At 50.9% G+C, this 16,624-nt stretch overlaps 1 protein-coding gene across 1 annotated transcript in view; it reads right to left on the minus strand.

Moving 5' to 3' along the window:
• Positions 1–231: 231 nt before the first annotated feature.
• Positions 232–16,624, minus strand: part of Optix (optix) — a 42,355-nt gene continuing 25,962 nt past the window's right edge. Inside the window, exons 2-3 of the mRNA XM_076819524.1 lie at positions 2,899–3,294; positions 232–2,165 (exon numbers count right to left, since the gene is read on the minus strand). Of these exons, the coding sequence (XP_076675639.1) occupies positions 1,784–2,165; positions 2,899–3,294 (778 nt within the window). The 3' untranslated portion in view covers positions 232–1,783. The remainder of the gene's footprint in view (positions 2,166–2,898; positions 3,295–16,624) is intronic.

Genomic DNA, 16,624 nt, shown 5'->3' on the forward strand with positions numbered 1-16,624 from the left:
TCACGCCAGTGCAAACCCGCGGCATTGTAATTGCCGCGAACGCGGCGCATGATTTTAACGCGTCCATTGGCAGCCGCGCGCGGGATTACGCTCCCGGTGTATTCCTGGGAACCGTGGATCGTTGGCTGGCGTTGTTTGTCGGCCCGTTGGCCCGGGAGAATGGGATGGAATGATGAGCGATGATCGACTCAAGGGCGCGGGATAGAACACTGACAGCCGTTTCCCTTCGTAATTTGTCATAATAATCTGTTAATATATTTTCGCGTGAATTTATGTACAGCCGCAAATAATATTATTCATCATAATATTAATAATAATTAATAATAATAATGATTCATTTCTCCTCCGTATATTTATATATGTATAATGCCGTGTTTAATAGTCTTTACGCATGTCGCCTACGTGTACGCAGATCATCGTGGTATGTTCATATTTATAGGGGTCGATTATACAAGAAATTCGCTAAGTGTGTGTGTGTGTACGTGTGTGGCGTGTACGCGTAGTGTGTATCTACAAAGAGAAGGGAGGTTCTCGCGCGTATTTCAGTAGCCCCTTTACTCTCAGAGTAAAACGATCCCATCGAGAACACCGTCGATTAATGAAATTTACAAATCACTAACCTCTACTTAGGCTATAGGGAGGGGTGAGGGTTGTCTCGCGAAGTAGCTTAAATTAATTCGACCGGCGATCGTTCGAGTTCGCCTCGACGATTATGGTTCTCGCTTGCGTTCGCAGCGACATTGTGCGATTTGCTTTCGCTGAAACTGTGCCCCGATGTTCGCGTCTTCTTATATAACGATCATCACGATGTACATCTTAGGACGTTCGATTAACGAATCCGGCAGCGATCTCTCCGTGCTCCGCCGTTCGTCGAAGGGCAAGCCTCGCGCACAGTTCCACCGTCTGGATAGCTTTGTCCTCGGAGCACAGATTTCGCGGTTCTATTTCTGGGAATAATTCCAGCGCATCCCCCTTTCCAGCTCGATATTTAAATAGTTCGCGACAGTTCAAGAGAAACGATGACGAACAGTTTTCCCAGGCGACGATTACACCGAACATTTCCTCGAAAGCGTCTCTATGTACAAACTACCGAAAATAAGATAAAAAAGAAAGGTAAACGAAGGAAAACGAGCATCACTACACCGAGTCGTGTTTAGCCTCGAAGCGAATCGATTCCGTCGTCGGCCTCGCCCGACCAGATCCGTTCAGCCGTGTTTATCACTCCCCCCCGATAACACGCTGAGAAACTATGTACACGCACCGACCACCACTCGCAGACTTTTTGATCTTCAGTAATTGCACGCGTCCGTTTTGTGTGCGAACCCTATGACGCACGGTCGTCAACCAGAGAGTCCCGGCCACTTGCCGCCCAACAGGTAAGGGCCGTCGTCTAACCGTCAGCGTCTTTGAAAATTATCCACGTCCTGTTTTGCACCGTTGCGCGCGGAACGAGTTTCCAGCTCGCGGATTTGTCGTGTCAGAGGTTGATTGATTTCTCGCGCCCCTGTTGAGGATTGCCCGCCGTCTCCGATCCAAGTCTTCGTCCTTTGATCTCGAATAATTACTATCTCCTCCCCGGCGCGCAGAGAACAACCCCCGACGCTCTCTCGCGAACGCAATTCTTCCCGTGCGACGCCGATCGTTCCTTAGCTCACAACACCTCGAAGTGTTTCCCGGAAAACCGTTGCCCATCGTTGGCCGCCGTGCTCCCCGGCGAGGAGCACCGATCGTCCTCCGTTCCTTTCGACACGATCTCGTCCGATCGATCGTCCTCGTTGTCGTATCACGCCGGCGAGAAGGGTCGATGGATCTGGGGCGGCTTCGGGTTCGGCGGCGGTGTCGCGACCCTTATCAACCCCTGGCCTTTCGACTGGCCCTGAGGAGTCTGCTGGCTCACCGGCGGACTACCCCGCGAGGAGGGCGTGTGAGGGCTGGGAACTGCGACCCGCAGCGGACCCGTCACAGACAGATTCGTCGCCATTAACGGCGGGCTGTGCGCTTCCGATAGGCTGTCCGAGAGACGCGAGATCCCGCCGTCGGATAGCCGCGAGCCTTCTGATATCCTGGACATTCCTTCTGGTAGCTGATGAGGCACGTGGGGATGGTGGAGCAGGCCTTCGTGAGAGTGCAGCCTCGGCGGCGGCAGTCCTAGAGGATCTGGCAGCCTGAAATGGGAAAATAGACACGTTCGAGCGAGGATTCTTCAAGGTTCCGGGGTTGTGAACGCTGCAGTGTTTATTCTTCGGTATTTTACTCGCGGGACTCTCGATTACTAGCTCGAATTCTATATTACTTAATTTTGAAGTCGAAGGAAAGTTGAAGCATCGAAATTAGATACCGTAAACTGGGGGAACATTGGCAGTGCGGTGTAACATTGGCATCTACTTAACATCTATTAAAAAGGAAACAAATTTTGGACATTTTCACACTTGTATTACCATCACAAACGATGCAATGTTATAATAGGATACCTAAACCAAATTTAAAAATGTTAATTTTTATATTACATAGCAAAATGTTCCAAAAACATGCCAATGTTCCCCCAGTTTACGGTACTTATAGGTAGATCGCAGAGATGGGCACAATTTTTATTTAAATAAAATTTGGAATAACGGATAAAAGTTAAAATAAATTATTCGCCATTCGTTCGTTAACCTTAGTTAGCTGTATTCGAACGTGACGAATAATTTTTCAACTTTTATTCGTCATTCGAAATTTTATTTAAATAGAAATTGTGCCCATCTCTGCTGTGTACTTAGGTCTCTGAAACATCTACGCGATTCTTCTCACCAGTTCAAGTATATTCCCCCGAATGTTCCGCAGCTAGAATCCATTCGCAACCCTCAAGCTGAAGCTCACACCCCTTCGCGTAATGAGATTGTTTGAAACGCGACTTACCTAGATCCAAGATCACCGCGGGGCCCCACAGCCTGGAATGGGCTCGTTTCCGTCAGCCTGAAGATCCCGCCGCCCGATATGTTCGGATGATTGTGTTGCGGGCTGTGCGGTCCAAACCGGAAGCCAGACGGCGGGAATTTGAAGGCCGTCGCGTGGTTGAATCGAAACTGCGATTGCGATGGATCGAAGCGGAAATTTATGGATGGAGGAGGCAGAGGTCCGAGGGGCCCGAGAGGAACAGGAGATGGTTGATGAGTCGGCGGCGGCGAGGAGCTCGGCGACGGAGGTGACGTTCCGCCCAGAGAAATATCAGAGTCCTCTGAATCGCTGCCTCCTGGCCCGGGACTCATCGTGCGCCGTGTATTTCCGTTCCCTGTGCCAGACTGCTGCTGCATCCTGAAACACAACACGAGACGATAACGTTAGTCCTTGCGCGAACCTTTGCGCCGTTCAACCCTTTCAGGGCTGAGATGAGAATTATTAAATAGGAATATCTTAGGAATATCCTAAGCAAAGGCACTCTGCCAAGTCCGTTGCGAAAATTATACGCTCATTTTCCACGCACGCCGAGAGTAGAACGCACCGCTCAATTATCGCGCGAATATCCTGCTAAGCCAAGATGTCCGCCGGCGTTCATCTTCGGATCGATTACTGGAACATGCGTCCCCCGTCGCGAGGTTAACGAAAAAGGTCACCGAGCTATTGGCAGCAAGTCGCGGGGGTAAGGGGGCCCCCGCGCGTGGGCGCGGATCGCGCTGAGAATTTTAAGTCGTCCCTCGCTTGCAGCCGGAATAGGTGGATGTACGCGGCACTGAAAACGCTTGTTGTGTTTCCAGTCATCGCCGCGGAGCGGCTGTAATTAATGAGCGAGGGCCTCCGTATCCTTCCCAGCCGAGCAAGGATTCACGGGAGAGTAACGACGATTCCCGGGGACCGTGCGTACGAAAGAACGATCCACCTCATTACTCGAGAGATTACACGTAGATAGAGAATATGCCGCGCACTTCTCACGCGACCCGTCCTGCGGCCGGGTTCGAGGTAAACGGCGAATAGTCGCGGCACGATCGAAGCGGACGTTTCGACTTGTCGACAGGAAAGTATTATTCACCGCGCCACCCACGATGAACGCGAGGACAGAGCGAGAGGCAGGTCCCATTGTAATTCACTTCGCTGATCCGGCGCGGAGCTCCACGGGATCTCCCTTTACACCCCCGATAACAGAATTCCCCTGTCGAAGGGCGCAGATGAAAAATGTAAACCCGTTGTACCGGGCGCGAAAATAATTTCTCCCTGCGCTTTCTTCGTATAATCGCTGCGATAAGAGAGAGCACCCGAGGAGAATCTATCTTTAGGGTAGAGAATCCACGCCCCCCAGTGTTCCGTCGGGGTGTAAGGAGAAAGAAGAATCGTTCTCTAGCCCGTCGAAGACAATGAGATGTTGTGGTCGCCTTAAAAGCCTCTTCTGCTGCAGATCGATTCAACGCCGGGTCTCGCCCCAGAGATACTCCCGTATTTTCTTTGCTAATCGAGTTTCGAGCCCGCACAGTTACCACGGTAACACCTCGAGTGATTTCGAACAGGTTCCCCGCTCGAACGAGAATCGTCGAATCGCTCTGCCTCCCCTTGGTCCCCCTACCTCCCCAAAAAAGAACGTTTGCGAGGAGCTGGGGCCTTGAGAGTCGAGAGCTGATTCACTCCTATGAATTTAGGCGCGCCTTTGCGGGCTACCGATCTCGTATTCGATCGTCTTAATCGATCCTCCGTGATGCTTGCTGATTTATTTCGTTTCTGAAGCAGCCCTCCCCTCGGCCACTCCGGGACCTGAATTCCTCTACTAAATTCGACCATTTCTCCGCTTGCCGTGAATGGAAATATAACGAGACGTCAAATTTCTCTGACGAAGGCGCGAACGCGGTTTATTCGATTGCGGGGGCGGGAGGACGTGAACAGGGAAGAAAAAGGTTAAGGGTAGCGGGGTACAATTCAAGAAGAGAGGCCACTCTCACGTGGAGCCGTTTGAAACGCGTCGGACACGTTGGTAATCGAACCCGTGCTCCTCTCTCTCTCTCTCTCTCGGTCCTTTTTCTTCCCCGTGTCTCGCATCAACGGGACACTCGACGCGTTTTAATTATGCCCCGAGACCGCTCCTCTCTCCCTTTGTCTTGGCCCTTTCACGAGACACCCGCACGAGCGGGCGCGACTTATTATGCGGCCAGCCTCTCTGGTTTTGTTCCGCTAAGTGCTCTCCAACCGATCGTCCTTACCCATTCAAGCCGCGTCCCGGTGCCGTGGCATTTAAAGCGCGCAGGCTCGAGCCCGCGGTGTCAATTTTTCGGCCCGATCGGGTGGCATCGTTAATCCACCTCGCTCCCTCTCGACGACGGAAAAACAACCGTCCCATCCAGAGATTGCAATCAGGGAAAGTCGCTCCTCTTTATTTCTCGCCTCGTCGGAGTATCTCGTTAACGACGGATTGGCCAACAGGGGGAGGGAGAGCGGAGGCTTTGCCGTTGCTCAATTTCGAAAGACGGGCTTCCGGTGTTTGTAACGGCGCGGACCGATAATTACAGGGGTTGACACAGTTATGATATCGGTTTCGGTTCTCAAAACAGTTATGAGTACCGAAATAATAATCTTGAAACAGTTACGAGTGAAATCGGTTCTGGCCTATATCGGTTTCGGTTCCGGTTTTACAGAACCGATATTGTATCGGTTCCGTAACGTTATACAGTAAACTCTCGATATATTATAATAATAATAATAATAACTGTTTCAGCTGACTCGGTTTCAGCTGAATCGGTTCTGAAACCGATATATAACAGTTTGAAACAGTTATTCTCGGAACCGTTTCAACCCCTGGATAATTACAAGACGGCCGAGGAACTACAGCGGTTCAATTGCCCTGTTGCGCTATAGCGAGAAGCGATATCGTTGTCTCCAGTCAACTTGTCGCGGACGAAAAAGAGCACGCCGCGGCCCGGTGGACTTTTCGGCAGCCGCGGGGCCTTTTTTTCGGTATAATGTATTCGCGGGGCCCGTGTGTCCGCGCGTGCACCGCGCGGTCCTCCCGAATTCGCGTGGCGAATCGAGGGCCCGCGTCGAACGGCGCGAACGAGACGAGCTATCACAGGTGACGCGGTACTTTCGGCTCCGTGGCACGATTAAAAAAGAAATTCATCAGGCGTGCTGGCCTGAAAGGGGTGGAGAAGGGTGGGGGCAGGCGAAGTATCAGGTGCAACGGAGGAGCCGCGATGAGGATGCGCCCCGCCGGTTAAGTATTTACGCCGCATGACGAGTCACTTTTGTAATCCCCTCGTATGTTGTAAAGTATTATGCACGCGGACGGCGACCAGGGCTCAAACCGTGACGGAAGCTACTGTAATTACGCGCAAGATGGTCGTCCCCGACGGCGTGGAAGCCTCGATTGATCTCCGATCGAGAAGCCACGCCAGCGGTGAAAGGACTGCTGGGCCCCATCGACTTTCGCGATGGCAGCCTCGTCGGAGAAGGCTCGATCGGCCGTTCGATACGGCCTCGAGAGCCGCGCAACGATATGACATCTGTAAATTGATAAACTGAGAGGAACACCTTAACGTGGTGGTGCCTCTTGCGAGGTGCGAGGAGTGTTACGCGACGGACAGTTTGGAGTTCCGTCAAATTCGCACCGAAGAGACGCACGAAGACTGCGAAGCCCCGCGTATCAAATTATTCGTGCCACGGGGTACGAGTGATAAGTCATCACCAGCGTCAGTGAAAGTTGATCAACGAGAGAACATCTCCGGAGCGAGAATTTCGAGTGCTGGTCGCCCCCTGGCCTTCCCCCGAAACGAGTTTCTACAACTCTCGTACAAAAAGGGGCACGAAAAAAAGGGAACGATCAATTTCAACCTGATATCAGAATCGGATCTATCCGGAGAGCCGACGACTCTACTAGAGTGACGAGGGATATCATTTTAACAGAATCTACCCCGCGCGTCGAGCAGCCGTGGATTTTCGTGCGTGGTACGAGCCCATCCCGTCAAGGTCCCCCGTCCTTCCCTACCATCCGGGGGCCCCTCGATTTAGACCAACCCCGTGCCATGCTAAATACCCGGCGCGCACAATGGAGAACATATCATTCGAAAATCTGAGCTATACGAAGGCCTCCACAAAAGGTAACTGGATACCGGTACGAGGAGGAGACGGCATGTGAACAGAGGGCCCGCGATTTTCGAGCGACCGGGACCCCCTCGTCTCTCTTCTCCTCGTTCTACCAACCCTGCAAACCCCCCTCGCCACCCCAGTCGCCCTCGTTTCACTGCTTTTTTTCCCGTCTCTAGCTCATTTTTAATAGCCGCTAATAGAGACGTTAAAACGATACGGGCCCTCTCGAACGACTCGGTTCCGATGCTCAGTTCTTTCAGCTTCCCTCTGCCAGCCCTACTCTCTCTGTCTCCCCTCTTCATCATTGCCCGCTCCTCCCCCCGTTGGTTGTCTTAAAGCACAACTCTTCCACCCTCGACGCACTCGAAGCTTCTGCACCGCGTTACTTGGGAACGATCCGCTAGATAAGATTCAACGATCCAGCAAAGCGTGGCGCTGGATTCATCAAACGGAATCACTGTGCCCTACCGTACCTTCTCGGTGATCTCGCGTTTGCTGGTTCGAGCCGGCCTGTTAGACGCGAAAGGAAACGAGCATTGCGCGAGGAGGAAGTGGCGAGACGAATCGTGGCATCCGCGCTTTCGCGGGCTTCACTTCGCTCGCGAGACAAAGGGTCGTCGCGTAGAAAACAAGCCAGGGAACGATGCGCCGCGAGCCGGCTCGTGGTACAGGTAGCCCATGATTTGCAGTATTTTAATCCGGGCCAAGATCGGGAAGCGTTCGCCCCAACATGGCGTCGTCTAAAAACGAAAGAGAAACGACCGTCCAGTGGCCTCGTTTGCGAGGCGGACGCCAGCGATCGCTCCTCTTCTTCCTGTCACCCTACTCTGCCCGGACTCCCGAGAAAACCGGGCAAATGTTTGTCCGCGGACAAAGAGTATCCACTGACGGTGGGCCCCCGCGGAGGCGGGGGGACTCACTTGTTCAGTCCTACCGAAATCTCGATCTGTTTGACGACATTTTTAAGCGGGCTCCGTGCAAACCGAAAAACGATATCCACTCCGTTCGGGGATTCACCATTTTAAACCCTCTTCCTGCCCTGTGATCGGCGAGTTGTTGATTTGGAGGCACTCCGGATGGTCAACAGTGTAATCGGTGGCAGAAGCAGCATTCAAAATTAATAATTTCGAATTGGGAATAGGGATTCGTGATGCAGGGTCAGGCTTAAGTGGGTATTCTAGTCTAGATATTTGGAAATTAATTCTGGAAAACCTATCGCACCTACAGGGTAGAGGTTTTGCACACATATTTAGTAGTGTTTGAACTATCAACACAAATTTTTGGAATGCATTATATTGAAATTTGTACAAGTTACACGCCGAAGCGCAGGTCGTGTCATCAAAAACCAGCCCCATCGGGCGCACGAATTGCGGCCGTCCTAGTCGTCTGAAACGAAAGTACCAAAGATTTTTTAAATCTATATCAGTGTAGTTATCGCCCGAACTAGATGTAACAAAGTCCGGACATTGTTACCGAAATCGCAGCTGTTTAAAAATTTATATTTGATTTTTTCGACTTTCCTTGAGCTAAAACAAGGTGTGGGAGAGGTTGTATTAAAACTATTGATATAATTCTAGTTCCGGCTATAGGTACGGATTCACTTTGAATGTGTGTCAAATTTTAGCTCAATCGGTCCAGTAGTTTTCGAGAAAAATGTGCGCCCGATCTAAAAAAATTGTTTCGAGAAAAACGCGTTTAAAGTTTTTCATACAGTACGACCTATACGACTGAAGTTGCGGTAGATAACAACTAATTTCTGTAACTTATCCCTAATCTGGTATACCAGGACCGTAGAGGAAACCTTCCTGAGCTTCAAAAAAATCATGTTGGGCAGCTCTCTCTTCTCTGCTGGCAGTCATAGCCTCTTTAGATACAAGGGTCGATGGAACGACTGCCGGCCACGCTGCGGCCTTAAACCCCTATAACTCTGGGAGTTTTTCGAATTTCACCTTAATATTTTAGAGACATATTTTCGAAACCCTAAAATATTTGAAAATCAAACAAAAAAAAATAGAATTTTTGGGTAGAATACCCCCTTAAAGGAGCAGTGATCGCTGAACGGCTTCGACGGACGGGGTCACGAGCGATATTCTCTTCCGCCATGGAAGATCCTGGTCGTCCACCAAGAACGACAAATAATTTTCTACAGCGGCATAGACATTTCGAGTGTTTGCCGAGGTCCTCGAGGAATCTACTAGCCTGACCGTTCCGTGGGAAAACTCGTCGGAAATTAAATCCTTGCTTCGGCCTCCTCCTTGACGAGGAGGATGCGCCCGTCTCGAGACTAATCCCGTTGTTTTAGGCCTGCCCGAGCTACTGCCGAGGAAAAATTACTCCTGCTTGGTTAGTCATCGCGAACGCTTCGCCCTGACGGTATCCCCGGAAAGTTGCCCGTCCGACGGACCCCTTAGGAAAAATATTTGCACTCAACCGAGATAAACGGGAGAGGATAATTTCCCTTCGTGAAAACGTGGCGTCTTCTGTTGTTACAAGGCCCACCAAGTAGCTGGGAGACGTCTTCTGCAGGACAATTACCAATCACAGACCTAATGATCCGAGAAGCTAATTAAAATTTTCAATCATTTAGAGGCTACAGATCCTTATCTCTTTTCACTTCGTTCGTTTTTACATGGCGCCTTTGAAATTTACATGCTTGGAGCTTCCGACTGATTTGAGCTAGCTTCTGCTCGACGAGGCAGGTAAAGGAATGCAGAAATGCATAATGAACGTCCATCGTTTCGATATTACAAGCCGCGCGCGTGTATGCACGTGTTTCTTGCAGGCAGAATTTTTCCGAATCGCTCGAGATACTTGTCGAGGGTGTTTAAACCGTGCACTGGCCGAGAATTCCGCGTCTCATTTAATTTAATGACCCGTTTTCGAGAAGCTGGTCGGTACATACATCAGAAATCACTCGGTAAATAATTAATGTGTAATCAGACCCCGTTTGTGTGCGCGGGCGAAAGGGACGGACGCCTGGCTTCGCGAGGTAGCGAGGGCGCCATCAACGGCAACGCGAGAACGAAGGGTGTTTGCCGGCAAACACCATGAAGGACCTCTTAACGTGTCCTAAACCTATGCGTGGGGCTCTCCTCGTCGGACAAAGTGACGTGGAAGATGGTATCAGAGAAGGAGAAGTGCCGCTCGTGCTCGTCTTTTAATTCCTACCCTGCATCCTCATGAATTCCGAGGGGCAATATTTGCTCGAGGAATTTAGTAACGAATATTCATCGGAGCCAACAAAATTCCGAACGCGATACAGTGCATTAAAAATGGCCCTTTCGGAGCGACAAGCTCCAAAGACTCCTTTGGCGACTCCTCAGCCTCCAAGCTCCTCGGCGTGTTTCGGGGGTGAAGCGGGCGGAAAGGTGCGTGGAAGGGCGAAACGAGTGCACCACAATCGATGTCCCTCAATTATCGCGTGACGAGAAAGAGAGGAACTTGAATGGCATCCGATTGAGGCACGCGCCGTCGCTTAGAGGCTCTCCGAGGTTCGAGAGCCCTCGAATTGATTCGAGTCCCGTGGCACACTTCGGGGCAAATTAAGTTTCGCTTCTGAAATATGGCCCCTCTCTTTCTGCCCTCCGCCGTCATCCCTTTCCTTCGCTTGCCCAATTCATCTTCGCCGGTCTTTCATCCGCGGAGATCGGCCGAGCGAGTGGTGCCGTCGCGAATCGGCATCGAGACCGATTGTTTTCCTACCAAAAGGACGACCTCCGGATACCGTGGGGGTGTATCGAATCGTAGAGAAGTCGGTCGCCGCTGTGCAGAATGAAGGAGCTTTTGATTCCCGTTGGCTCCGCGAACGAGAGCCCGTGCGCGAGTAACATAAGGAGGAGCGTTAGTGAAGCGAGAAGGTGGAGCGGTGGCTACGGTGTCTGGAGCTGGCCACGGGAGCAAAAAGAGGAAATAGCCCCCGGTAACCTCTCGTTTGCACCGGCGCACGCTCAATTAACCATTTTCAGGGAAAAAATTCGCCGGCCAAATTCTGCGCGACAGCCCGTGAAGTCCGCGGCTCGTGTTCACCGCGAGGCAACCGAGCTGCCCGATGGGACGGAGCAGACGGAGGAACGAGACGGAGAGAAGCAGAACGAAAGGCGGACGCGAGAGAGACAGGAGGCGATAGGGAGGCGGTGCGCGGAGAAGGGAGGAAAAAGGAGCAGAGAAAGTACCTAAGGGAGGGCCATTGAGGTATAACCCTGTATCGTTTTTCAAAGAGAGGCCCCGTTTCGCTTCTCTCGCTCTGTCCTCATGCTTTTCGCCTCGCGTCCTCGACTTTTCTTCCTTCATTCTTCGCCCCTTCCGTTGTCTTTTTGTCTCTTCGGTACGGAGAGATCGTACTGGCACGGCTCGGTGTAAGATTTCACGTATACACGCGGGATGGATCAGATTGGCCTGGCCTTAAGCCGTCGCAAATTACCCCGTAAGCCTTTTAGTCGCCGTGTGTGTTTTGCTGGCTGCGCCCTAAACCTCCCCCGACCACCATCTCCTTCTGCGGCCTCTTTCTCTCTCTGTCTCTACGCCGCCGCCCTCCCCCACGCCCGTTCGCGTTATTATTTTGTTGCCCGGTAATATCCACGAAACCCCCGTGGGGATTTGCCAGGCCACTCTAAAGGGAATCTAACCGGAACCCGTGGTCTAGGGGGTACGTTACAGAAATAGTTCTAAACTTGGCGAATTATCAATCGGCCCTTTATCCTGGCAGTTTTGGCCACGGGCAGTTTGCAGATTCAATTGGAATTCAACTGTCCCTTGAACGGATAGAAAAATAGTGTTCCAAGTCTATGCTTCAGCCCCTTATGCTCATTTCAATGCCGACGATCATAGCCGTCGACTTTGCAAACATGCTGTGCACTGTCGACTGTCTCGCAGTAATGTTAATCCCCATAAAAAAAACTTCAAAAAAGGAAAAATATTACGCCAAGTACATGAAATCAAATAAATCACAAAAGAATAGAAGATAATAATAATTAGAATATAAAAAAAAGATGTGAAATCAAAATGAGCTGCAAGTACATAAAGGTGCTTTCTAACTGCGCTTAAAATGACACGACTACATATCCACAGCTAAAATGTTCATACATTCCATTACGCATATTGCGGACATTTTAATTAACCAATCAAAAAGACTCCCATTTAAAAACATTGTCGTAACTTAATAGCTTTACAAAATGAATGATATACAAAAATTGCGGCAATTATAACAATGGCTACTTATAAAAAGAAAAAAATGTATTAAATAATATTAAGCAGATATATTCTTATACAAATAAATATTTTAATACGAATAAATATTTTAATACGAATAAATATTTTAATACGAATAAATATTTTATTCAAAATACTTGGCGCTGCGAAACCGAGTTGGTGTTGCTAAACTGAATTCATATGTATAAATTGCATTAATCTTTTTCTCTCTTTGCTGTGCGTGCGTGCGTTCGTCAATCGACATATACAGGGTGTCTTTCCTGTACTTTCTTTCCTATACTTGGCGTTGAGACACTACCGCGTCTCTAGATCACCACCTAGGAGCCTAACATCTGAGATAAATCCTGAGTTGTCGGTTCCTCGTCAAAGTCAACTATAAACACCACTTTCTTTCATCCACTCTGTTTCTATTCTGAAAAGGGCTGGCCTAAAGCATCAGCGTCCTCGAAACCGTGTTTCCGTGGCTGTAATAGCTTTGTAAATCCTGTATCGCCAGCCTAAACGCATCTTCCTCAGCCAGTTGCCGGTCCCAGCATCAAAAGACCAAGACACGGAGCCCCGGGGGCGAAGGGAGTAAAAATTTAACGCAATTCCAAGTGATTACCGCGGCCCGCTCTGTGATACACCCCTTATACCATCCACCCCTTGATTGGCTTACATTGTCGATGCTTAACTGTTTCATGCACCAGTGACCGACTGGGGGGATATCATTGCTCGCGATAGGGGTAACGTTTTCACAGCCCCCGGGGCGGTGGCGGTCACCGTCGTCATTGTCAAGATTCAAATGTAAAAATCGTCGCGAGGGGGGAAACCCGTCGCCGCTCGGTTCCCGCGTGCGTTTCAACGGCACCGAGACGCGCTTTTCGGGCGTAATTCGTTTCCATTATGCCCGAAAATAATTCACGAATCGCGTGACGCTGGGTTGACCTTGCTCGTGCCCTTTATCGTAGTTTCCCATGCCTCCTGGTTCACTTCTTTTACGCGCGTCGAGCCTATCGCGCGTATCGCGGGGGTGTAATCATGCCCACAGACGTATAATTTCATCGTCAGTCCAGTCAATAATACGTGGTAATGCTTGACACACGGAGTAAATACATTAGGTGACTCTGGAGATCCTAAAACGCGGTCTAACTCGTGCCATCCGTTCGAAACGCTGATTACAGACAGAGATACGAGGATCATTCATAGATAGCGATAGCTATTACAACATTGTTGCCACTATGTAATTCGTAGGAAGAGTGGCAAGGTATGTACAAAACCCATCTAAAACCCATTCAAGGGAGGATCGAGGGACTGGTGCCCCCGAGAATATAGGAAATAACTTTCCGCGTCTCGTTCGAGCGGCAAAGAATTTACGTGGGTCACTCGATACCTCGTTGTAGCATAATACGCGCGCCATACTTACGTGCAACACACTGCGGGCACAGGTATGTAACGCGTCGAATGTACGCGTCCAGGACACGCCGGAGATACCATCTCATTCAGGGATCGGGATCAGGACTACAGTGTTGCATTACATCACCGGTCACGGTTATCCCTTAATACACCGGGTGCTCTCTTAACGAGACCATAAACGAGCATCGTGTTACCGAGGGCTCGGTCTTTAACGAGGGAAAAAGAGCAAGTAAGGCGGCGCACTGCAAGTTCACCTCCATCCACGAAACAGTGCCTACCTACTCGATAACTCTCGCGACGCCCGCTCTGTCAGCGACGCGACGTCCCGTACGATTAAATAATTATAATATCAGCCACACACGCCACGGTCGCCGGACAATTTACAAACTGTGCCATCGTTCGATATCTAACTGAGCACAGCCTGTCATTACCGAGCATCCCCGCTAAATGGGCCGACGTACGAATTCCCAGCGCGTCCGAGAGGCACGTGTCGCGTCGAATGATGGCAACGAGTTCATTGTTCATCGACGAAAGCGTCGCAGCTACGCGCTCGCTCGCCAGGGAAACATCCACTTTGTAGAGCGGTGGATCGTGTACCTCGTAAATGCCCGTGTCGCGAGATTTACTGCGTCTGATTAAGCAATTAAGTCGCGCCAGGGTTTTTCTCGCGGCCCAGAAGCTGCTCCTCGTTACGGACTCCGTCGTCTACGATATGGAAGCTTGCCAGGTCCCACCTTGCTGTCTCCTTCTTACACGAGGGGTTAGGGAAACGTGTAAGGAATCTCGTCGCGGTGCGCAACGCCGCTAATTCCCGCCACAATCTGCGCGGCGAGACCGAAAATTCCAGGCTGTTAACAGCTAACGATTGTACCGGCGCGGACGTTGGATGGAAGGGACGTTAATTATCTTAGCTAATAACACGGGGCTGTGCGCGTTCGCGAGCCGATCCTCGACTCTCCGTCGCGCCGATGGCCTGGAGGAGGAAGAGTATTAACTCCGGGGAATGCTTTTCAGAAAAACGACCATCAACGTAGATATTAATTTTCACGGCGATCACGTTCACGTATCGGTGCCCGCCGCGCGCGAGGACTTCATTAACCGTTGATTTATGTAACGGAGGCTCGATTAGAAAGCAAGAATTCCCCGGCAATTACTTAACGGCGATTAGACGCGTTTTCGAGCGATCGGTAGCGAGCGGGGAGTCGCAGCCGCGCCGTGAAAGAATCCGTTTAGCTAATTTCTCTTCTTCTGCAGACTCGAGACGAACCCTCCCCCCCCTCTTCCGCCTATCCCTCGGGCTGTCTCGCCGGCTGTTGATTCATTTTATTAATTTTTCTCATTCCCCACGATAACTCGATCCGGACGACGAGAGCAGCGGCGTCTTCGCCGAGGCTGCAGGATTAAAGACATTACCAGCAGCCACCCCCGAAATCGCTCCGTTCGAGCGAGCTTCTTCTGTTCTGCCTCTGACGCGGGGGTGGCGAGCGAGGAAATTGCCGTCCTGTAGTTAGCGAACGACGAGCGACAGTCACCGTGCATTTATTAGCGACATTGGACGTCGTTGCCAAATTACCGAGGTTCGACGAAATTTTCTTTGATTACCGCCGCTGGTTCGATGTCCCTCCTCGCGGGCCCCTTTAAGGTGCAACGTGATTGCCGGATCTTTTTTCCTCTCGTTGACAAGGAATAGGAGGATCGGGTCCGCAGGGAATAAAACGTAGCCGGGCAGAAAAATTAAACGCATTCAGCGTCGAGTAGGGGCGGACCAAGGGGCGAGGGGGCGGGAGGTAGCGATAGAGAGAGAGACGACGCGCGAATCAATTTCTGACGTGCCGGCCGTGTCCGTGTAAACCAATTTCAGGCAATTTCGCGTCAAGAATAGCCTCTTCAACAATGAATTGACCCGGGCGCGAGGACCTTTCCAATTTTAACCGATCTCGAGGATACTTCTCCGGGAACTGGCGGGGTCTCCGAGACCTCGGCCTCGAAACTTGCCCCCTCTTCTGTAGAAACGATCGCGGCGGACAGGGGTGAGTCCGACTGCTTGAATTTCCTTGACCGAAAAATCTCGACCTCGCTGTTCGACGGGCTATAAGTCGAGTATAATCCCATGTAAGTGGACGAATTTTATTCGCCATTGAAGGGGGACCATATTCACCCGTGGTCGTGTCAGGAATCCACTGCTCGCGGTCGATCCGCGCGCAGGTTATTTCGGTTCGTTTCTCTAACCTCGAAAGGAAGCCGAGTACGTATCAAACGACTTTGTCCCGAGGGAATTGCCAGTGCACGGACTATTTTCCCGGCCAGAGTATTTTCACGGAGCCGTGTGTCCTGGGTGAAATTAGCGAATCCCTGCTCCCCCGAGGCGTCAGGATACGCGTCGTCCACGGGGTGGTTGCTCCGGCGCGATGGGGTAACGTCGCGTGGGTCGGCTCGCGTCCCTAGCCCCTTTTCAATGTTCCGGCTTCTTGGAGTGTCAAATTTAATAAGCTCGCTATCTAGATGCTCCTCGGACGAGGAATACGCCAGCAAAACAGCTCCGCGTTGTTGGTTCGATGTCCAGCGACAAAGGGAGCTTTCTGACTGATAGCGACAGGCTTTCTCCATTTTCCAGATACGTTACCCTCGAATCTCCCGTTGAATAGTAACACACCTACACCGCGTAATTCGCCTAGACGTCGTCGCGGAATTTATTACGCGGCTCACAAAGGAGCCAACCTTGCGTTTCAGGGAAACTTGATTACCGGGGGCGCATAAATTGCTGATAGCTCTCTCTCTCCGTCCTTCCCCCTTACTCCACTTTGTTCCCCTTTCTCTCTGTCTGTATCCTACCTCCTAGGACCTAGCTTCTAGCAATTGCTGGGGAAATATCGTGCCCGTGGCTCAAGCGGATAGAACCTTAGGTGTCTACGTGTCCTTCGAGCCCGAACGGACCGTGGGGCATAAAAATGTAATCGTACATCTGTCGGGGAATCGTGGC

This window comes from Andrena cerasifolii, chromosome 9 (assembly GCF_050908995.1).
Source record: "Andrena cerasifolii isolate SP2316 chromosome 9, iyAndCera1_principal, whole genome shotgun sequence".
Lineage (NCBI taxonomy): Eukaryota > Metazoa > Arthropoda > Insecta > Hymenoptera > Andrenidae > Andrena > Andrena cerasifolii.